This window comes from Mycetomoellerius zeteki, unplaced genomic scaffold (genome assembly GCF_001594055.1).
Source record: "Mycetomoellerius zeteki isolate Tzet28-1 unplaced genomic scaffold, Tzet1.0 scaffold382, whole genome shotgun sequence".
Classification (NCBI taxonomy): domain Eukaryota; kingdom Metazoa; phylum Arthropoda; class Insecta; order Hymenoptera; family Formicidae; genus Mycetomoellerius; species Mycetomoellerius zeteki.
In genome coordinates this window covers 710,950-736,161 of record NW_017257373.1, presented here as the reverse complement: position 1 = coordinate 736,161, position 25,212 = coordinate 710,950, and the positions used below count along the sequence as shown (strand labels likewise).

General features: G+C 33.2%; 1 protein-coding gene across 1 annotated transcript in view; it reads right to left on the bottom strand.

Moving 5' to 3' along the window:
* LOC108726071 (cell adhesion molecule 2) overlaps positions 1-25,212 on the bottom strand; it is a 42,134-nt gene that overhangs the window by 7,293 nt on the left and 9,629 nt on the right. The window contains exons 2-3 of the mRNA XM_018453442.1: positions 8,363-8,571; positions 244-472 (exon numbers count right to left, since the gene is read on the bottom strand). Of these exons, the coding sequence (XP_018308944.1) occupies positions 244-472; positions 8,363-8,571 (438 nt within the window). The remainder of the gene's footprint in view (positions 1-243; positions 473-8,362; positions 8,572-25,212) is intronic.

Genomic DNA, 25,212 nt, shown 5'->3' with positions numbered 1-25,212 from the left:
TGTTAATTTACTCTTTTTCTCTATTCTTTTATTAATCATAATATTAATTCAATCTCGTTGCGAGCAGAAATGGAATTTTTTTTAAAGCTAAAAGCGAGCATGCCGCTTCGATATTACGCGAACCGATATTACGCGGACTGAAGCTGAAACGCGTACCAAAAGCGTTTTGGGAATTTCATCGAATGGTAGAACGCACGCAATACGATGAGTGAGATTAAATTTAATAAGATATGTGGAACTTACCAACGACATTCAAGTGAAACTGATACGATTTGATAGGTATGGTGGAAATCTGACATTCATAGATTCCCTGGTCACGCTCCTGTGCCCACTTTATGCAGAGGGTCCACTCAGACCATTCGTTGCTGTGGCCCGTGTTTTGTCTATGTAATGCTTGAAATCGTTGGTCACTTGTGTACGTGTATGCTCCCGCCGTCAGGATGTGGATGTCCCTGTGCCTGACCCAGGATACCTTCGCAAACAAAGTTGGCAATAATGGTGATAAATGATAAACCGATAGTCAATATACGAAGTGTTCGAGCTGTCTTTTATTGACTACACTACATTTCATTTAAACAATTGAGTGATCTCAATATCATGTGCTTCCTATATAACGCATGTAATCTTTTTATTATTTTTTCTTTTACATAAAAGTTATTTTTTAACTTGTACTTAATAACTTATAATGATTTTTTTCAGTATTTAAAGATGAATATTAAAGAGCTTTTAACGTATTATTTATTTCTCTCTAAGTATATTTGAATTGGTTTAAGAATTAAACAAATTTTTTTTTATTATCTTCTTTTAAATGAAAGATATTTTTTTTTATTTATACACTTACAATAGTAATTTATTATGTGAGATTTTTTCAGTATATTTAAAGAGATTTAAAGTATTATTTATGCTCTTAGCACGAGACATTACCGTGTCTCCTGATATTTGTCTAACAATAAGTCTTTGAATTAGTTTGAGAGCTAAAAACCTTTTGTATATTATGTATATGTAAATTATATTTTACATCTTTTACTTATTTTACTCGATAAATAATTTTATAATAATTTCTAGTTATACCATGATCTCCAACAAATTGAAAAACATTCTAATTTTCAGAAAAAAACTTAATAGTAGTAACTATATAGTATCCGCTATTTAAGTCTTACGTTATATAGAATTACATAGTTGAGTAAATTATATTTTATAACTATGAAATAGTTCTCAACTATATAGGTACATTAATTCTACATAATATAAAACTTGTATAGTTGTCATCTATAGTTGCTAGTACTAGTTATGTATTCTTCTCTGAATAAAAAGAGTAAAATTACCAATTTTCATATTATTTTTACAAAGTAGATAATGAAAAAGTTATTCTTTATATTTCCATTTATCCAAAATAATTTTTATATTTTTTAAGTGATGAATTAAACTACATATATAGAAATAAGTCTTATATAAATAGGATTTAACTTCACGAATTTAACGCGTTGTTTTAAAATTCTATCCGGCAAGAGTAACTTAACTTTCGGAAAAATACGCTCATTGGAATGGAAGCTCATCTCGATAACTCTGATAACCATTCGTGTCGGATTTTTTGCATCATGAAGTGCTTCGTACAGTACGCCTGACCAACTTTACCGCGATTCTGGAAAGGAAGGAGTGAACGAGAGGATCCGTCTATTTCCTTGCCCGCGGAACGCCGAAAGCCACCGACCCATGTCGAAACGTAAGAAAAGTTGCGGAGGAATACAGAAAGTTTCCCGGTGAGAGTTTCGGGCGCTTCTTCCGTTACCAGCGCACGCAAAGCAGATTCCCAGGCACCAGTGCCTCTCGTTCACGCGGTGTTGGCGTCAGAATGTGAGACTTCGAGAGTCTTCGGCGATTTTCTGGGAAAGACTTCGAACGGAAAATAAAAGGATTCCGCGGAACGCGGAGCGATCCAGGCGTCTTACATTCGAGATCCTCTCGGAAATTCTTCAAAAATAATATTATCTTAGAGACACCTTTCTGACATTTCAGCCCTATGCATTTTTTCTCGCGCGACTAACTTTTTTACCTTGAAGGTAAGATTAACGAGTCATCTCTCGCGCACGATATTATTAAACTTTGGATTGAATTAATCCTAAGCGATTTATGCTACGTATTGCAGATGCTATAAATATAAAATTACGAAGTGATACGAATTTGCACTAAAGATCAGTTTGTACAATTAAAATATCATTTCTTATATAATTTAGATTAATTGCGTTGCATTGCTGAATTTTTAATTGTAAGAACACCACACCGAGTGTCTGTCTAAAATTGTAATTATCATTTCAAATAGGTACAATAAAAGGACCGGTTTAATCACATCATCTATTCTTTCGTGGAATACATCGCGATGATAAGTGAATGGAGACGAAAAATTAAATTTTACTCGTGAAGAAAGTTCGGTCACTTAAAAGTTAAACCGTAAGAAAAGGCACTCTCATCAAAGCTCACCGTCTATTTTAATATTCCCGAGGATTATTGCGCAGAGACTCGTCGAGCTTTCAACGAAGTGTATGTATTTCTGTTCCAACAAAGCGAATACTTTTATTTTCCTATAGGTTTCAGATATGAAGTATGTAGAGAATCATAAAAAATCTGCATGCGAAAAGAAATTGTGTTATTATATAGTAATAGATCATATATGATAAAAAATAAATTGTATCTCTCTCTCTCTCTCTCTCTCTCTCTCTTTCTTTCAAAGAAATTACGACATTGACATTTTCGTCTCAACGATTTTCATATTATTAAGTTTAATTACCTGAAAATTATACTTGTTATATATTTTATTATTTACTGCATTAATGTGTGATTAATTAATTAATATTGGATACAACACTGAGAAAAATAGTCTGGTTAGATTAAATAATAATTCTGGTAGAAAATGTACGAATCAGAATTTTTTGGTTGAATCTACTAGAATTCTAGTTGAGATAACTAGAATTCCGATTGATATAATTATTCTCGTAAAAATAAGAATTCTAGTAGATTTTACCAAAAATTGTATAAACCGAATTCCGGTTATCTCAACTAAAATTCTAAATAAATTTAAACAAAAAATTCCGATTTGTCCATTTTCAATCAGAAATTTTTTTCAGATATATATTCTTTGACAATCAATTTTATACAAATATGTGCACTAACAAGTTTTCATGATTTTAAAAATCCCAAACGATTCACATTTTTAGGTGTAATGCGCCATATGCGTGTGTATGTATGTGTGTATAACACACAAAGTTTTAATGAAACGTTATATTCTCGCTCTCACTAAAAAAAGATTAAGATTATAATTGACATTTTCATCTCAACGATTTTCATGTTATTAAATTTAATCAACTGAAAATTATGCTTGTTATACATTTTATTACTAAATGCGTTAATGTTTATCGAAGTAAAATATATACATACATGTTTTAATGAAACGTCATAGTTTTCTCTCTTTTTCTGTCTCTCTCTCTCTCTCTCTTTGAAAAATTAAATGGCATTTTTCGCTCAATAATTTCCAAGTTTGATTATCAGTTGAAAATTATGCTTGTTATTTATTTTATTATTAAACGCATTAATATATGCCGAATTGATTAGAATTTAATTAGAGAAATGTACACAAATGCTTTCAGTGCACCTTGAACTTGTATATCTTCTACACGTTTTCGATCGTACATTATTGTATATATATATATATATATGCATCACTAAATCATAATGCTCCTAAATCATAGTGCTCGAAAAATCATACGCGCAAAACACTCGTGTTAAAATAATTTATTGTTATCGCCTGTCAACTATCCATCCCGAAAGCAATCGCGAGGCAATGGAAGCAAAACCATAACATTGGAATTCGCGGTAACGGTAAGTTCGACGCATATTAACGTCGAGGTTTTCGCACGCCGGGGTGCGCGTCCGGGGAATGCGGGAAATTTCAACCCTCCGCCTTTTCCCCTACCGGAAGGGTTGGTCTTTAGGAGTGTGAGCGGCTTGGCTGTTCGTCGATATTTTCACAGAGCTTCGACCTCGTATATAAACCGGGCGAGGTCAGGAGTGTGTCGGTTCGGCACACTGTTTCCCACGTTGCGCACGTATATACGCGCGGTGCAAATGCCGTTTACATATGTGCCCAGCGTTGGCACCACTTAGCGTATTTACTCAACGAAGTTTACGTCTTTCGCGGTGTCTGGCTAGCGGTAGCTATTGCATGGGAACAAAAGCAGTTTAGCACTTCCCAACTTATCCATCGGGACGAATGGGGCGACTCGCGGACGCGCCGGCGGCGCGAGGAACGGAGAGGAAACACTGCATCCGCACGAAAACTGCAAGAAGACGTCGGCAATGATGAATGTCGAACGTTAAGTGAAACCAAAGTGAGCGTAACGTGTGGCAAATGGTTTCTCATATTGCCTGTAAGATGAGTTAGCCGGGTGCATGCCTTTGCTTACAGAAAGCGCAAGAAGATTGCGAACGTTTTCCACCCCTTTCTCTGTTAATGACTCATTAAATCATTATTATATTTTTTTAATTCAAAAGATAATAATCCTAGCTTAAAACGTAATTAAAAATTTTTATGTTCCATTTCTATTGATTATACATATATGGGGTTCTGGTATTTATACCATGCGGGAATTTACACTGCAGAAGTAAAAAAAATAGAGGTGGGGGTAATTTGCAACCATTCTATTATATGTCTTTATATTATATTAATACCGTGTTATGATTTCAGTATTTTAGTGTTAATATTAAGCTCACCCCTATGGGATATACGACAAAAATGCAAGGGTTCATTCTATTTTTATAATCGTCTCTTTTTTATGAGCACTTTTGTACTGATTGTTAAGCGTATGGTTATCTATTTTGTTAGTTGATGTTTTTTTGCTGATTCGTCTCACGGAATCAATGGTTTATTTGTAGCTTTATTCGTAAAATATTTTTCTTTTTGTCATGTATATACTAACTGTTATCTCGTTCGATATCGACACAATAATTGTTAACATACGCGCGTTGAAAGATGCCTCGTGACGCACGTCAGAATACATTTCCAGCCTGAATATGATGGCACAAAAAACGTGCCTTCGCAAATGTCATTTAGAATTTTACAATATTCTTCGATGTCATTCGAAATCTCATGCAAGTAAAAATCAATCAAAACAAATCTTTATTTATAGTCTCTCGACTAATATTGAAAATAATCATTGAATTAATTTATTGAAATTTTTTAATTATAAAGAGTTGCAAAATATTTGCTTTGGTTGTAAAAATTTAAAACACAGGCATTTTAATTTAAATAAAATGATCAAAGTAAACGTACACGATGTGTGCTATGAGTGTTTTGTTTTTTGTCCGTGTGGTTTTCTGTTTGCAGATCTAAAATATCTAAATAATGAATAAAGGAGAAAAGGTTTTCTGCACGAAATTGTAATTCGTAAAATTGTTGGCAAAGAGACACATCACAAATTCTTGTGTTAATAATGAAAGTACAAATAATTCTACTGTTTTTTAATTACATTTTTATTGCTTTATTATTTTGTAGAATATTGTATTTTTACTTCAGTAATTTCGCCTCTTTGACTTTTTTTTTAATATCCATACGAGCTGCATTGCGTGGAATTTTGTTGTTTTTCTCCTGATAATCCGATAGCGTTAGCGCGCTAATCAGACGGGCGTTTGTATCACGAAATACGATTAAAAGCTCTCTCTCCCCTTTTGATATCACGTTGCATCAAGTGTGTATCGGAATTTAATCTATCAACATTGAATGAAGATAATTTCAGTATTGTGCGTTTCCTGAAACATTCGATTGTATGCATGCCTTCAGTTAAGTAGCGAAAATGTGAAATACAATGTACGTGCAATATTGGTAGAATATATGTATTAGATTTATTTATATTTATAAAATACATTTCCTCTCGCAAAGTATTTTGTGTTATTAAAAAAATACATTAGAAGACAGATTTGATAGTGTTACAAATTGTTCAATTATTTTCAATTTTTTAAATATTTTAAGTATTACTGAACTCTTTTGCAAATGTTGCAAAGTTTTCATTAAAAGGAAAAAATATCCTGTATATTTTCTTTTAAACCGAATAACATAATAAGGAAAAATAAAATGTAATAAATACTAGTATTTCTATTTTAAGTTAAGAACTATTTTATTAAATATTTATAATATCATAGAAGTATTTAATACTTTTCTGGCAAACATTATTTTTGAAGCGACATTCCTGCAATTTTTGATTGAAAAGTGATACAAATTCTTGTTTTCTTTTTTATTGTTACAATATTCGGTAGCAATTGATAGTTATTTGATACAACTTTACGAAATAAAATCAAGTGATATTATGTCTGGTGACCTACATAAATGTTTACAAAATTGATCACGTCCTGACTATCTGTTTCCAAGTTTCATATTTATTATTTTACGTATAAATATAAATCTCGTAGAAAAGAAACATCAGCAATATATCCAGAAGAGAAAGTAATTTTATTGCTATTTTAAATGGCCGAAACAAATCTCTTCGATATATACAGTATTTATCATCCTGTATATTTTTATTCATTTAATACGAGCAACGAAGTTCTTATTCTGATTATGTTTAGTGTAACATTAGAAGTGACGTTAGAATAATTTACTTTTCTTCCCATAGAATTAAACATAATAAACGTTTTCAAAACGTTTCAAAGAAAGGAAAATAATTTATGAAATGTAGAGAATACGAAACAATTTACACATATTTTTAAGATATTAGAGTGAATTAGTAATACTTGCTCATACTTACTTTAGCAATACTTACTTATTGGCTTTGCAACAAGTAGCCTCAGGGAAAACTAAACTAACTCGTAAATTGACTTTCGCGTTGCGATAGCTTAACCACTAGTGCGCGAATAATTAAATTGCTTTGTGAGAAAACAGAAATGCGGAAAAATTTTTCAGCGAAATCCTAATTCTATCATTAAACATAGTTACTACGTAACGCAACAAAACAATAAAGAAAATCAAATTTTTTCGTCTATACATGTTTATTGCGACGACGCTTTTGCAGACGTTGCACAATAGTGTTTCAATTTAGTCTTCTCTCTCTCTCTCTCTCTCTCTCTCTGTTTCTCTCTTTCTCTTGTTTTAATTGTTTTATCGTTTTAATTATTCCGTGACAATTAAATACAATAAAATATTGTTTTTAATAAAACAATTCCTAAAAGATATATTATTCAAGTTCAAGATATTTTATTCATTTGCATCTTATGTTTAATTAATTAGTTCTCGATGAGAGTTTAATGAAGTGCTATCTTCTTTTTGTTAGATTCTTAATCTTTAATTTTTATTCTCAATGGTTATATCAGAAACTTCCTAAAATATTACTGAAGAAAATATAAAATAAAGTTTTGTTAACTGTTTCTACCACTGAAGTGTGAATAATTTAATTTAAGTTGAGGGAGCTTTAATATTTTCAATTACTTAGAGTTCGAGAACTATTAACGACTTTTTTTTATTAAAGGAAAGTTCCAATGGTTCATTCCAATTCAATATGAAATCCATTGTAATTTCTCCGGAGAGGTTTGCAAAATCTTGTGTAATGTTTTACTTTTGTCAAACAGTTCTCTTCTTTTCTATAACTTTTCTATTATTTTTCATAAAGAGTGAAATCGGTTTTAAGTTACTGTTGCTACAAGGATCTCTATTGTCATCGTTAGAACAGAGTAACTAAATCCCTGGTTTACATGAAGGAAAATACTGTATTAAAATGAATATGAATCGACATGTGATATTCAAAGGATGCATTTATTTGAAATAAACAATGAAACTGAATATATTTTAGAACAATCGTCGGTACACATGAAAGATTACATCGGTAATGATGTGTGCAAATTCGATCAATTCGACCACCTCATAGTTCTAATCGTTCCTTTTAATAGAGATTGTAATAATAGTATTGTGTCTACGATAAAATTGAGTTTCCAGTTACTTCTAAGGTCAATTAATGCTCAATCGACTCTGCGCAACTCGATTATTTCCTGCAGGTCGTTTCTTCTAAAATCCCTTTATGGAGATCGGTTTCCTGTCTACCCTTTGTGTGAGAGAGAAAAAGTTTGTGTGTATTTGACGATAGTTTAAATGCCTTCACAAACTTAATTTAAATGTATAACAAGAAGAAATAGTGCTTCAAGAAATTTGTTTAATAATTCCTAATTGTAAAATGAAAAATAATTCCGCTTATAAATTGAAGATTCTTGTCTATTCAATATAACAATTGCAAGAAATATTCCAAGCAGGGTGAACGCTCCTATTATGTAGATGATATCTTTGTTTCGTAATTTATAATTCACAAGGCAATGTAATGAAGGTTCTTACGGTCTTGTCGCCTAGATTGCGAACTCGGCACGTGAGGTATGCAGTTTTTCCAATCAGGGCCGTCACGTTGGTATTCTGTGAGAAGTCGAAGGTGGGTTCCGGTTTCGACTTCGGGCCGGAAGAATGATCCAGCATTTGTTGCCGAGGTCTGGTCTGGATCGCGTGTCTGTCCATGTTATCTATCGTCCGATCTCCTAGACTCAGCGTATCTGTAACACGAGAGAAATTTGCTGATTGAGTATTCAGAAGTTGTAGTGTATGTTGAATGATTAATGTTATACTCTCGACAATCCGCGACAAAGGGAAAATATAAATTTTATTTCTATTGCTACAAGTTTATAAACATACGTACTGTATGTTTGATGAATTCCATTGAACTACATTGCATCGAGACATAGACTTTATTTTAGCATTTTATTTTTTTATTAGCAAAAAGTTTATTTGATGGACATTTCTGATTATTTTTGAGAAGTTTAATTCGTACTAGTACACAAACTATGTTAATTTCTGTACCAGTTAATTTCCGGTTGACAAATTAGCCTTTAACCAAATTCCGTAGCCAAACAAGCGATTAGTGAAATTTCCGGTTAATTGAAATCTGTAATGGCAGCCATTAAATACACGAGCGAGGAGTAACAAAGCTCTAAAGCACTCGACACTCGACAAAACGTTTACTACTTTTTTGAAAAATACAGTACCGTGGATAGCGTATATTTTTCAAGTTAATTATTAAAAATCTAATAAAAACGTGGAAATCAAAAACCGATCTCCTCTCTGTTTCATCGATTTGGTTATTTCAATATTCGCAGAAGCCAAATATAAAAGGGGACACAGTTTAATATGCGAGCAACGATCGAACTGTCCCTTGAAACAGAAAGCGATTGGTATTTCATTCAACAATTCAAAACTTTTAATGTCATCCATTCGCTATCGCTGCAATCGTTACTATCGTATGTATAAAAGCGAAAATGTTCACACTTATATTTCTTAAATTATAAAATATAATGGGGAATATATAAGAGTGCTGCAGAGATGATTGTAATTGTCAAATTATTTACAATAGTTGTATAAATAACATCGCGCTTTTAAATAATTAATATATATTAATTTTTAATATTTGAAGAAGTTCACAATATTCATATATTTATGCTAAAATATTTCATATATTTATGCTAAAATATTTACAATAATATACGAGAAAAATTTAGAAAATAAATTTACTACAGTAGTTGTGTAGTGTAGATTTTAAATAATATTAATATTTTTATTATTTAAAAACGTTAATTTAATTATATTTAAATAGTATTAATTTTTAATATTTAAAAAAATTTATGACATTTATTACATGTTTATGCTACAATATTTAAAATAAAATAATATATGAGAAGAGTTCAGAAAATAAATTATGTTTTTTAGCAAATCAAGAATAAGATTTAAAAAAATTAAAAGTAAGATCGCAGTGAAAGAAACATGTTCGAGATATACGTTAAACTTTTGAAGAATCTATGTGCGAATAAAGATTATGATTTTTATTTAATTATAATTTAATCGATAATATGTAGTTAATTGTTGAGGAAATTTAATGGCATCACTCGAGAATTGTGACGTCAGTGTAGCTGTGCTCAGATGCTGCAAAATGGTCCGTAGCACCCGTGCACTTTGTGCACTGCAAGTTGTTGAGTTAGAAATGCACTCAGGAACGGTCGATATATGTCTCAAAGTAGTAGAAGTGTTTGCTTAGTGTTTGAAACTAACTCCATTGCATATTCCGGATTTAATGGCGGAAGATATATCCATCGCTAACATATGAACTCCATATTTAGAGTATTTAACTCTTTTCCTATCGTTTGGTTTTATTTTAATAGTATTAATCCGATGTCACTTTTAAAATTAGGATAAAATAAATATCTTCAAAATTTTTCAAATTTTACTTCTGCCAATTTTAATAGGTATTCTTAATATTTTGTTATCAAATACTGAATATTCAAAATGACTCTCCAGCGACTGAGATTCAAAATAGTCGAGGACGATGACACGATTGACTGCGTCTTTTCAATGCATGGATGGAAGGGGGCGAGTAATTCTAACAGGCAAGTGCATACAAAGTCTATAGTTGAGTAATCAGAGAACTGTAATAGCTGGGATGTATCTATAGCCGGAGGAAGATTGGATGGAATTAGATTAGATCAGAGCTCATTACGCTTCAGCTTAAGAGTGAATTAGGTAGAGAATGGCTTGTACGAGTAAGGGACTCTACTTTTGGTTAAGATAAATCTTTCTTCATTGTTTTTCTTATAATACATCACGTTGATGATAATGGAGACTACCATCTTGAAGACAATGGCGATGAGCCGCAATGTATTGTAGAAGTATCTTGTCTCTCGGGACACTGAGTAGTTGAACGAACTTTAAGACACCAATATAGCTCTTCAACTTTGGCATCTTCGCAAGATCTGATACGTATTAAAAATAGAACGTTTCTTCTTATAACTATCTCGAGCGAGTGTACTCTTCTCTAAAAATTAGAGTGATTATTCTTCAGTTTTTATACATATACATTCAAATAAATATTATTCTGAATTGCCTTACAACATGTCATAAAAAATTTTTATTAATGTAAAAATTCTGCTTCAAGTGTATTTAGATTAATATATCATATTTTGTTTTTTTTATTTTTGTAATAATTTTATTTCTGGCTTATTTGCATTTTCAAAGTTTTACGCCAAGATTTAAACATTTTAATAATTTAGTGAGTTTATTTATGTAAGTCAAAAAGGAAACTATATTAAAATAATAGCTACTCTGTCGTCGGCTAATATATGAGCGATAAAATACACTTGTATTTATACGTTTTCTGGAGGAAATAGATCACTGCACTCTTTATTTTAATTTTAACAACGAAATCGTTGAAGCTTTGTTTCTCGCAGGATAGCAAAGGGAGAAGAGTCAGGTTGTTAGTTTGATGTCAACGCATCCGAATGGAAACGGTAGATTGTAACCCCTCTAATTAACGAGGACATATCGCAGCGAGCGAGCAAAAGCTGATAGTCTACGTGGAAAACTTTGCACTTCATTAGCTTTCCACCGAGATACGCCTCAGGTGCGGCAGTCTCATGCTCCAACAATGTGATATCCGTGCAACGAAGTGTGCGTGTATGTGTGTGTGGAGATGCTCTCTCGAATCTCGATATACGAAGACAGCCGTGATGATATATAAGGGGCGAGTTCTAGGAAAGCCAAAGAGAAGGACTCCCTGGAGTGCATGGAAAAGCTCGTTATAAGCTCTTCGGTCTTAGTTGCCGCTACGAAATTAATTAAAGCAAGTGCTCGCTCAGGCGGGCGCGAGATATCAAGAAATGTCCTTTTGTTGGTTGCATAGAGAATTCGCGTGCGGGGCATCATTCGCGAAAGATAATGAACGACGAGTGGATGTATTCTTACGAATGCCGAAGTGCACTTAAGATCAGGAGGGCGGGAGAGAATGGAAAGATTATTAAGATAAAGATTAAGTTTCCTCTACGCCATAACTTGGCCAAGACGTTGTTCGATGTTCGCTTATATCTTGTTCGTCGCCATTGTGCCGTCACGTCTATAGTACGATATAGTTCAATGCTATAATACACGCGGCTTGCGTGTTTCTCGCGAAGTATATCATGTTAGACGTTGTATAGGACTGCTATTCAGATTTTATTAATTTATATATTCCGCGTTATATCTATGCATTATAATTATACATGCACAGTAAAAAAATTCGTGTATTTGTGTTGGAAACGGTCCACTCACGTTTGTGTTAACAGTTTGTGTTAATTTATTGTAACATAATGTGATTATGTTATTTAAAGGTTTTTTATGAAATTGATATTCAATGTTTCTTAGTGTCAAAATGACACAATTTATGAGTAAGTGAACGAGTAATATAAAAATAATGTGTTTTAAAACGTAAATTCTAAGACAAATGAATGAAATGTGTATTAATTTAACATATCATAAATGTTAATTAAAAAAAAAAATATGTCCCCACGGTTTACAATCGATGTTATTTTTCTTTGTATTTATTCTCTTACATAATATTTATTGTCTTCTAACATATTCATCTTGTGTAAAATTAATCCAAAAATTTGAATAGACCGTTTGGGACATGCGATTTATGTTAAATTCAACACATTTTTTCCAACTGTGTGCAATAGAATAGTTCATTCTAGCTTCCGTAATGTATTTTTTACGAGAAAGCTAAATAATAAATAAAATTTATAATTATAAAATATAAAGTAATAAATAATATTAATTTTAGAAAAAAAATTTTTGAATGGAGGCATTCTTATCGCGCGAAAAAACGTTTTTGCTGAAACATCTAAAAATTTAGGTAGATACTGTCTGAAATTAATTTTGTTGAACCTTTAAAGTAATTATGAGAAAATTCAAGCATGATAAGCTGTAAAAAATTATAACATTCTAATAATCAGCTTGAGCTACATAATTATTTTGATAATTCAATAAAATTATTTTTAAATCCGCATTTAGCTAAATTTTTAAATATTTTAACAAAAGTGTTCTTTCTGTGCATCAACCGTTAGACTATTTGACGAAAATGTCACGTTCCTCTTTGTGAGAAAAAAACGGAAGATAACGAAGGTTACGTTCAACACAGAAAAAACACATTTTCGAAGCGAGATTGTTCGCAGATAGATTTGAAGTATAACCCAGATAATTTTCATCGATTTATACACGACTAGCTGTTCAGCAAATTACGAACCATTCGTTTTCAGGGGAGTTGAGAAAAAGCTGGATTTGCTGGCGGGTTCATGTCGGCGCTTCTTTCCTTTTTTCAGAACGATTCCCAGTAATTGCACCTTCTGTCACTAGCGGCGTCATTTGACATGGGTGGTTACTCTTGTTATTACGGTCGCGCCCGAGGTTATAGATTTACGACAGGTGCAACAGAATAACTCTCTGCACATCTCGGTCAAAGATATTATAAGAAAGAGAAGAATAGAAAAAAAGACATGACGTTTTTAAAATTATCTTTGTATTTTTCGAATCTGGCATTTTTATATTAATTATTTAAGCATATATAAAAATAAATAGAGTAGGCTAATGAGAGTCAGTAACGATAAACGGCGCAATTTCTTAGTGAATAATTAATACTCAGAGATTGGATTGATGTCTTCTTTCTTGCTGAGGAGGACTCCAAAGAGAATTGAAACGTTCAAATAAAGAAGATATCAATCCAATCCCTGAGTATTAATTATTCACTAAGAAATTGCGCCGTTTATCGTCGCTGACTCTCATTATAATTATTATTGTTGTTTATTTAAGCATATTATGCTATTTTAATACTAATTTTGCGAATCCACGATAATGATTCATAAATTGAACAGAAAAGAGAGCGTTATTAACTTTATATTCATTAATTCTTTTCCTCAAAGACTGAAATTTTAAAAACAATACTAATTAAAAACAATATTAATTACTTTGATATAGAGATAAATCAATCATGGGGACAGATCAATCATGGAGAAATATTAACCATAAACAATAAATACAGATAGATTTCCAGCAAAAATTCGCACTAAGACGATAAGAACATCAATTTCAGTAGGCAGTTTTTCAATGAAACTTGGACTCGCGAAGGACTGACAAATGTGGTTTCAGTCTCAACGCAAAACTTCTCGTAATTCTTTTAGTAAATTGTATGGCATATCGTGAAATAAATTTAAAATTCCAGATAATAATTTTCGTTTACGAGCTCTTTAGTTGCTTCACTACCAATTTAGGTATCGTGTGTAATTTAGCGTGTTATTGCTACAAGCCCTTCGTTCACGCCCAGCGGTGGCGGATGTCGGGATGTCGGAATTCATTACGCTGGAAAATGGTTTGCGGAGCGGCCGCGAAAAAGAATGGCATAGAGTTATCGATACGAAAGTACCGATAGATATATTGTAACAGCTGCAGCAACCGCAGCCGTATCATAAAACGCCGATGATGGAGGAGGAATAACGATACCTCCAGCGGGCACATATTTCTCGCGTTACTAACGTATCGATCGTCGCAAAATAATCTTCGCAGCCGCGCCTTTTTCCCCAGAAAATCCGAGTCGAGCGAAAAATCACTTTTCGTACCGAGATGTTCGATGCCGACTACGTTGCCGCACGTGACCCCGAAGGATTTGCACGTGAATCGCATCGGTGCTCTTGGATTAAGGTATTTAAACGAGTACGGATCGCTGCCGTCTTTTCGCCCGCATTTCGTTGCAATTTCCCGACATAGAGGAAGAGAGAAAAAAGAGAGAAAGGGGTAAGGAGGAAAGCCGAGGGGATTTCAGACCGCCGTTGCGCCCAGCGATCTGAATATTTAGATCGCTCTGGGGCACCGGGCGAATGACCTTCGCAATAGCGAGGGAGGATCGTTTTCCGCCTCCGTGCAATGGAAGTGGACGGTAAAAGTTACGATCTTATTTCGAGCTCATCGCAATTTGCCCGACGCCTTCATTTCGTTTCTACGGTTCGACTCCTCAGCTTCGACCCAACGAATCGAACGAAGAGAGATAGGACTTCTTTTTACGAGTGAGGAATATTTTAATTGCATTTTTTTGCGTTGACATCACGTTTACATTAAGATTAAATCCAACTCATTTTTAACATTTCTATAAGGTATCCAAGCTATTAAAAAATCATTAAGTTATATGCAAAGAGACTTGAGAAAAGCAATAAACACACAATTCAAATATATTTTACTTTTCGTTATATAAATTTCGTTATGTAAATCAAATATGTTTTACTTTTCTTTATATATTTTTTCTGTTTTTTTACTTACAGGCTATTTTTCATAAAATCATTAAATGTATTTTAATTAAATCATTTTCAGGTTGTTTAACAATTTAAAATCGATTTTTTTCGTCAATAAAAATACTGAAAAATAATTTTCTTTCACAAGAGGTTTTTTTATAATTAAAAACAAGGAATGCTTGGTAAACAAAGCTTCAAAAGAAAAAATAAATGATGATAAAAAAATCATTTTTGTAACCAATTTATGCATATTTTAAAAAAATTTTAATTTTAAATTGTTTAGTTCTAAAAATATACAATGTTAAATAGCAATTTCTCTCGATACTTTTTCTAAAAAGCGTCAAATTACAATAGATGTGATCTTGGTATTAATAAAATAATTTTAATAAATGTAGCAAAATATATTAAATATATATCAGATAAATAATAAAGTTCACATATGTTCAATGTTATAAATTAATTCATTGAAGTTAAAAGGCTAGAGAAAAGAGTGCAGATACACATTTATCCATTAATCGAATTTCAATCCTTTTATTAGTATCGTGCATATATATATATATATATATATATAGAAGCGTGGCGATTTGTAACGATTTTAATTTCCGATACATATTTCAAAGGTATAGATATTCATCCCGATTTATCTTCGCCATTTATATTTGTACCTCGTGCAGTTAGTACTCCAAGCAAAATGAGGTCACGCAAACCTAATTACCCCACTTCACATTTTCCCGTATCTGTACTTTTTTCCACATATTTTATTGAGTAATTATTCGTTGCGAGCAATAAAAAAACTCGGTTTTATCTTAAACTCCGTCGCAATTTGAGACTTTTGCGTTTTCAGCCTATTTGGGTTACGGCTCAATCAAGCTGACTTCATGATATCACCTTACTTATCTGACTCGTAAAACTATAATCCCCGGATATGCATGGTTATAAGATTGAAACGTTCCTTTTGCTCTATCCGAATTACTGATGTGCGAAAAACTCGCGTGTGGCATGAACAAATTAGTAGATATAAACTCACAGTTCGCAGTAAATTATCACACATTTGTCGCAACGAAGTTCGTGTTTTCACTGATGGATTGAATTTTTTTCAAGACGCGAAATTAATATACAACAATCCTAAAGAAATCCTGCTGCGAGACGTTTACAACGCGACGTTTCGCGCATTGTTTTGCGACATTCTGCCGTATTACTTCTGGCGAAATCCCATTCAGAGAGGCATCGGAATTGTTTTTGCAGAATTTAATAAAACCCCCGCGAAAGCTCGATACGTCGGCAGGATTTACGACCGGCGGAACGCGTATTCTGCGTGCCGTTTCGAACAATAACGGGAAAGCCAAAACGTAATTCCACCCGAGAGGGTGGCTGCGTGTCGTTATTTCTTAAAATATGCATCTCTATGCAGACGCGCGCGCATGGTTATGTAAATTTAGAATAAATCTAGAATCCCCGCGTCTTCTCTCGTCGGTGCTCGGGGAGGCTCGAGAGCTCGGTCGCTCTTTAACGGTCGTTCGAACGGGTAGTACCTTCGATAAGTAAGCTAGATAAAGTCCCGTGGCCCCTTATCTTTTAAACAGGCAATGTAATTTAATCACACCGGCGCGGCGCGGTAGTCGCGTGACTCCGCATCGCGGATTTGTCTTCCCGGTGCCGCCGCGTCGCCGTTGGTACCGATGTTATACGCTCGTGTTATATGCGAGACGCGTTATTTTTTCTCGTTGCCCGAGATTGCGCGAAATAAATCGCGCCCGTTCGTACGCGCACCGCGAGCATAACTTTTGCGCGTAGTAACGAGCGACGTAAATGATTTGTGGGTGGGCACGAAAGCGGAATAAAATGGGTACCGCTGATAGTATGGCGTGCGAAACGCGCGGATATTTTTTTAAATAATGGAATTAGACGAATATTTCTCTGAATTCGGAAAGCCGGTACTTGTACTGCTACCAGATAACGATATGAGAATTAATCTAATAAAGCGAACTACTTTTTGCCTGCAAATAAATATATCTCCACACATGTTTTGTATAAACAATAATATTTCATTCAAGTAAAATTTTATACGGATTTAAAATAGCATTTATACATGGAAAGAATGATTTTGATAAAGTATCTAATAATTTAACTATATATATATAGATAAAGATCTGAAAATAATTTTCGTATATATAATTGGTTCGTATATATAATTGGTAATTGTATAGAATCTTATATAATGAGCAGTGCTAATAAAAGTTTTGACATTCTAATAATCAGTTTGAGCATCCTATTTAATTATTTCTAATAATTTCTAATATTTTATAATAATATAATAATAATTCTTTATAATAATTTATATAATAATTATTTTGATGGCTCAACAAAATTATTTTCAGATTCGTATTTAGCTAAATTTTTAAATAGGATAAACTCGGATAAGAAATCCCCATAAGGGGAAGATGGCCATAGGTTTTTATGAATGACTACAAAAATGTTCTAATTAGCAATTATTGAAAAAATTACAACCTATGGCCATCTTTTCCGTATGGCCATAATATCCTAGTTTACCCTACTTCAATAAAATCGTCCTCTCCGTTTGTATAATAACAAGTGGAGTATAATTTAGTAAAGCATTTCTTACCCGTAAACAAATATATCTTCTTATGTTTTATTAAAAAATGAACTCTTTACATAACATAATTATTAGTCCTCATATTCCTTACATAATATACATTTTTATATTAACAAGTTAAAACAAATTTTATGTTACGTGAGTAGAAAATAAATTTATCTCAAGATAAAAAATTCCATTATTTAAAATAATTAAGTTTAAAGTTCGATGCAGCATTTCCTTTCCAATTACCATCGGGAATGTAATTTTCGATTTTAGCATGTCATATACCATATTGTACATTTGCGCACATTATATTAAATTTGCTAGTTTTGTGCCCGACACTATTTCGGGACGCAACTGTCGTATCTCCCAGTTATCCCAGCGTAACATGTAAATGTAATGTATTTAATTTAAAGTTGCGTCACACCGGCCGCTGTGCAACGACCAACGGTAGGAAGAGCGCGTTTAGAATTCTCTAATCAAATAATATCACGGAAGTTGCAGTAGTCGAATAGAGATTCGAAAATGTAAAATGTAGTTGTTATTACGTTTATCATTATTATTTCGTTATTATTATATTCCTAGTTTGTTCGACAATCCTTCGCCGTGGTCAGCATTTCCCCAAATATCTCCAGCCGCAACGAACGCGAGTTGTACTTGCGTTTTCCGAACTTGAAGTACTGTCGGTTTTACGTTGTTACGTTTTTTATTTTTTGAGAGAGAGATTACTCGCTTTCGTTGCTCGCATCGTTTTCTCACACGCAGTGGTCACGTAGGATTTTCCGCCGCTAATAACTGTTACGGATTTACGAAGCATTACGATATTTAAATGCAAACTCTAGTGGCGTTGTATTTTGAACGCATATAGTCTCATCACGATATTTTCACGTAAATTCCGTCTATAAATGTAAGCGATTATGATTTTTATTACACGGGGTGCCTGAATAAAAAGGAGTGATATCCCGTGAATATCGGGAGATCGCATGAATTTATCCGATAACACAACTCATACTATATTCTATATGCACAATGTACTAATCTGGGTGAATTGCAATAAATTCGTTTCGTAATAAATTGTAAACCTCTGCGCTTGTCACTTAAATTTCCGTTTATTGCATGAAATAATCCAATATTACATATTACATAAAATGAAATATTTAAAAGATATGATCTATATATCTGTATATCAATACATATTTGCCGCTTACAAGTTTCGGATTATCGAAACACTGACGCAAGTGCCAAGAAATGTTAATTATTTAGCTGCGCGCGACAAGTAAAATGACAAAATATTTGTATTTATGCTGTTATTACTGTATTTGTACTAATATACTAATATTTGTACTAATATACTAGTATTTATACTAATATACTAATATTATATATACACTGAAAGAAAAGATTGGCTGAATATGGCATAGCATTTTTAATTGGCTGCAACTTGTCAATCTTTTTTTCAGTGTACTATATTGTACACGGAGAGAATTTTCTTTTAAAATTTACCCTGAAACTATGGTAGTTGTGGTACAATATTTAAAAAATTTTTACCATGCACTTCAGTAAAATTGATCAAACTTATTTTATACTTCATTGTAGTTTTATTAATCAATGAGAGATTTATATTAAAAAAAAAAAATTCTTCGAAATACAATGAATTGTCCCACAACTGTCATATTTTCAGGATAAATTCTAAGAAAAAATTCTCTCCGTGTACTTATACTTTATCAAAAATTTATATTTATGCTTAATAATATTGATAATGTTTTATATATTCGCTAGCATTTCGTGAGACTTCAAAGGATCTGATGCGCAAGACAAGTACCAATTTATTGACGTACAAGTCTCACAGCGCCCTTCATTACAGCGACTAATGGTCTCTAATCAGATCTCAATGTTCCGTTCTTTTTTCCACTTTGGGAGATGTTCTTCTTAACTTTTCTCTCTCGTTGCACAGGAAAAAAGGCAGTCTCGCGGGGCGACAGGGCAGTTAATTAGAAGCGTTCTTTCTGTGCAAATACATCGTATCAGGTTTTTCAACGAAGAGACACATCAAATGTAGAACGAGCGAAATAATAATGGGATGGCCAATGATCTCGCGGGTTTATCGCTCGCCGTCATATGACGGAATTGCAGCGGGACTGCAGGAACTGCGTTTAAAGCGGTCGAGAGGCGCTTGTACTTTGGTCTCGTAATTAAAACACAGCGGAGGGAAAGCGGAGGGAAGAAACTTAATGTTTCCTTCCTTTCGAGGGCTCGTGAGCAACAACAGTTCTCCTGGATCGCGTCGCGCAGTCTAGTTTAAATCGCGTTTGTATCGTGCCGAGAAAGCGATGACGTTTGCGAATCGCACGCGAGAAGGTGGGCGAACTAGAGAGATTGGAATAGCAATGAAATGCTTTATTTGCATAACAACGGTATAATAACGAATTCGTTGCAATAATTTCTGAGTCTGAATCTAAGTTGATTGTACTGATATTCGGATAATATTGAATTTTCTTGCACTTATTCGTGTCGATGTATTTTATTCGTAGCTCTTATACTAGAGGTAAATGTCTCAATAACTGAATGTGCTCAGTGAGGAAAAATCAATATATTTATAATTATTTATTAAGATATTTGTCAATAACAGCAAGAAAATGACAAATTTAAAAAAGTTAAATATTTTATATCAAAATAAGCAATGAAAATATATAATTTTGCAAATTTTTGTTCATTTTAAATTTTACAGGATCAGTCATATACTTTCGTTTATCTTGAGCAAGCATAGTGTCTACATTTTTTAATTTTAAAAAGGAACATTTCAGTGAAATTTTATTCATACATTACTCTATAATATATGTATCAATAAAATTTCACTATAAAGTATTTCTTTTTAAATTCATATGATAGTATTTTTCGATTAAACAAACAACAAACCAAAGCTTCATAGATATTAGTTCCTTTTGTAATGCCTCGAGTTAATAATCAACCATAATATAGTCCTAACTGTATATCTTCTTTTTATTTCGAGTCATTGGGATATTCACCTTACCTACCTAAACGGAGACTGAACGTAGTTAATTGAATATACCTCCACCGCTGAGCATTGGTGAGTAATGAAATATGTTTATTTTCTATCAAGATATATTTTCTATAATCTATTTGAAATCTAACAGATCTAAAATATAAAAACGCCATTAAGTCCTTACGAAGAATGTCTGCTTCATAATTTCGTAATATAGTGGAAGTTATACGGATACACATTTATCACAAGGTCATATTATCATAAAATATTCTTCTATCTTACTTTCCTTACGTTGTCCGAAATGAAAATTTAATTACTTGCGAGGCGCGTAACGAATTCTGCTGCTTAATAAAACCGCTCACGTTCTATAACCGGCGTCGAATTTTCCCGGCGGCGCGGCGTGGCGAAAAATTGCGAAACACGCAAGTAGCGCACGGCTATAATAAAAAAAAACAATTCCTAATGGCGTTCCCCGAGGTACATCCGTCGGTCTTTCAAGATTTAAGAGGATTAAAAGCCGATCCCTGGATGGTTCAGTTTCACGCGAGAGCTTATTGAGCTTATTTCGCGATGTCGTTTCCGTTTATTTTCTCGCGTAACGTTGCGCCAACCGTAATCTTTTCGCTGTGATATCGGGTCAATTGAGCGCAACTCGAGCCGCTCGGGTAAACTAACGGTGTTACTTTCGGAGCGAACTTCGTAGAGTAGCTTGGCAGGTGCGCCGTCAATCTCGAGAGTTCACCTGCCAGACTCCATCCCAGAATCATTTTATCTCGCCCCCGCGCCGCGCGCCTTCGCTCCCAGAAAGTATGACGAACCTTGAAATAACTTTTCGCAATAATAAAACGAGTACGCGCTTGGCTGAGTTTACGGGACCTGGAGTTCCTCGCCTCGACGAAATGCCCTCCGGCACGGTGCCTTCGTTACTACAGCGCAGCCGGATCTCCTTTTAAAGGACCCATAGCATACAGATTGGGTGGGGTGGAGCTTGAATAAGAATAAAGTGCCCGGTAATTATTTTTACGCCGTGTGAAACTCCCGAGTTTCCATTAAGATCCGACAGTGCTGCGCAGCAAGGAAAAAGAACGATTCTTCCAGAGATTACGCTGGATTCAGTGGCATTCCATGTCGCGAAATGATTTCCACTCCACTTAATCCAAACTCATCGCGCATCGGGATTTTTATCTCGCTACAATGGTAACGCCGCAAAATTTAAATTTATCGAATAAGTCGGTCGGTAGCATTTTGCGTCTCTGTTGGAAACAGCTGCGAAAGTGGATTGATTAGATTGCGCCCTGAGAATACGGGGACGTGTCGTGAAACTTAAACAAAAAGATCTTTTACTGTATAAATAACCGTGAATAAAATAGGATTTCACAATCTATGGAAAACTTTTTTTACAGTTCAAATATCGCATGAAATTAGTATTAGGAATTAATTAATTTTTAATTATATGTAGACATAAAGTAGGATATCAACATTTTGATATCCTATACAAAAATGAAAAGAGAAAATCCGAAATATTTGAAAATTGTAATTATAAATTTGTAATAATAAATTAAAATATAATAGATTTTGTTTCAATTCACACATTTTGAAATATATTTTATGAAAATTTGAGATAATATTGTAACGATAATTATTATATTATTATATTTTTGAAATATTTTTTTGATATTAAATAAGATTTTTCAACTTATGTTTTATAATTTTAATAAAACACGAAGAAAGCGGAAACACGTTTCTATACTATCTATTTCTAATAATGCCGAACGAGACTTTAGATGAATAAATTGTTATCTTTCCTCTATCCCCGTGGTCCCATGAATTTATATAAATGGATATCTCTTTAAAGTTCAGAAATAACCTCTTCGACAGCTTTACTACTAGTACTTAATTAATAAAGTTTCACCTCGATCGCGCGAGGAATAACCTTTCTCATTTGCGCAAACTTCTAGAGACAGAATAGTGGACTTCTTCAAAAAGCCCAGGCATCGAGGTGAACTGATAGAAATGTCTTTATCTAAACTGGAGCTGCTTAATTATTCTCATTATACTTATTTTCATAACTAAACTTATACCTTTCGTTTAATTGGATCCAATATAGAGTTATTCGCAATAATGATTCACATATTTCTTATTTATAAGAAATAAATTTTATCCGATATACCTGCTGAATGAACATAAATAGATGCATTGAGTGACATTAATTTCCAAATAATGTTTCATCGACACGAACGTACATATCGATTGAAGCGAGCACTTGCGCGCGCTAGGTATTATTGAAATTACAATCAAATTAGTTTTTGCATCTGCGTTACCTCAAATACATTTTCGTTTATTTGCCTGTATATTACCATGTGTAAAATTAACAGTACTAATCAACTTTGCGTGTTCTACTTTAGATATTCGGTTGTTATTTCGATCATATCAAAAAATACTGATATCCTTGTCGAAGAGATTTTTTAATCCAATTTTGAAATGTGGAAACAAAAGTGAAACTTGAAATGGAACTTTAAAAATAAAGAATAACAGGAAATATATTTGTATAATTATCATGTCAGAAATATATTTCTGTTATTCTTTATTTTTAAAGTTATAAAATGTATTATACTGATAATAATTATAAGTCTTATATTTCTGAAAGGAAGTGACTAATGGCCTGTAGTAATAATTAAAATACTAGCAAATTATATTAATTATTATTATAATTATCTCTGTTGCATCCAATACATTTTTTCATAATATTGTAGAAAATTTCTTATAAAGAATTTGATGATATGAAAATACGTAATATTTATGTTACATATTATAATTTGCGTATCGAAAATTCCGCGAGTTGAAAGCATTTCGTTAATTAGGTTCCAAAAGAGCAAATGGATCATAAAATCTCTTTTTTAATTAATTTTACTTTAATGTTTTAATTTCATCGAAGAGAAATTGGATTGTGTTTTAAATATTTTAATGTGCTGTCATTACATTTCTGCAAAGATAATGTCAACTTCAAAGATTGGTAAAAAGTCTCTCTCTCTCTCTCTCTCTCTGTGTGTTTCTTACTCGTTAAGATTTAATATCACGAGATACGCGCGTGGCGAGCATCACACATTCTTATACAGGAAAATTCTCTAGCGAGATTCATATATAGATAGTCGCGATGCTTCGAACAGCGGGGAAGCAAGAAATTTCGATTTATCGTCGAAATAGAAAGCACGAGAGCGATCTCTCCTTTGAACGACGCAGGGTGATATTTTTCAGGATATATACGGCGCAAGCTCCATAGTGAGTCGGTATAATAAGGTGAGTTACGTGGCCCAAAAGTTTTGCACTTCTGCGAGACAGTCTGAAATACATTACGCTTGCAAAAGGGCACTGTCAAGGGATTTCGTAATAATTATTCTCCGAGACAGACACACGTGATGTAATGTGACGACGCTGATGGGATGCCGTAGATTCGTCGAGGAAGGTCGGTGTGTGCCCGCGGGATACTTCGCGTAATTTTCTGTGGTGTTTCACTGTCCACGATCCATCTCGCGATAATATCTAGACTGCGTCGCGACGCGTCACGCTGCGCCGCGCCCGCGGCAACAGATAATCACTTTAAAGCACGATTTTAGAACGGTAATCTTTTGTGTAATATTTTTCTAAAAATAAATGACACATTGCAAAATACAATTTGGGAGAGAATTGAAAGTTAACTTCCTAGTGTGAAATTCGTTCACAATGCAAGGTATATAATCGATATTTGATTTTACAAAGTTCTGTTATAATAAAAAAGTATCTTTTGCTTTTTTGAATATATTTATATGTTATTATATAATTTATATAAGGAAAGAACGATTTTTGATTGAACTATCTAAAAATTTAGATACAGATTCGAAAATAATTTTACTGAATTATCAAAATAATTACGTAAGAATCTTAAGCATGATGAGTAATGTTGCAAAGACATTCTTGCAATCAGTTTGACAATCCTACATAATTATTTTGATGATCTAACAAAATTATTTTCAGATTTGTATCTAAATTTTTAGATACACACATGTCTGATACTTTATTGAAACCATTCTTTCTGTGCAATATTATAGTTTTGTTATGTCTAGCTTTCATAGTCGATACATATCACTAATGATTGCAAACGCTTGGAAATGTTGAATAAATATGAAAACATGATCCGTTATAGGCCACCAAATAAGTTGTGAATAGATATTCCTATTTGTAGTTATATTGATTTAAAGGTCTATATGTTACAGCACGCTCATCGATAACTGGCTGTCTGTCGCAGGTTTGATTGCAATCATGCTGGCGAGATCAAACATCTCGTATTTAGAGAGTGTTAAAGAAATAATTTATGATGTGAGAATTTTTCTGATGGCTCAGCGTACGTGAAAAATCCGATACGTACATTTCCTTCTCTGGCAAAATTAATTCCCATGAATGTGTAAGGTATCCCAACCTGCGAGCTTAA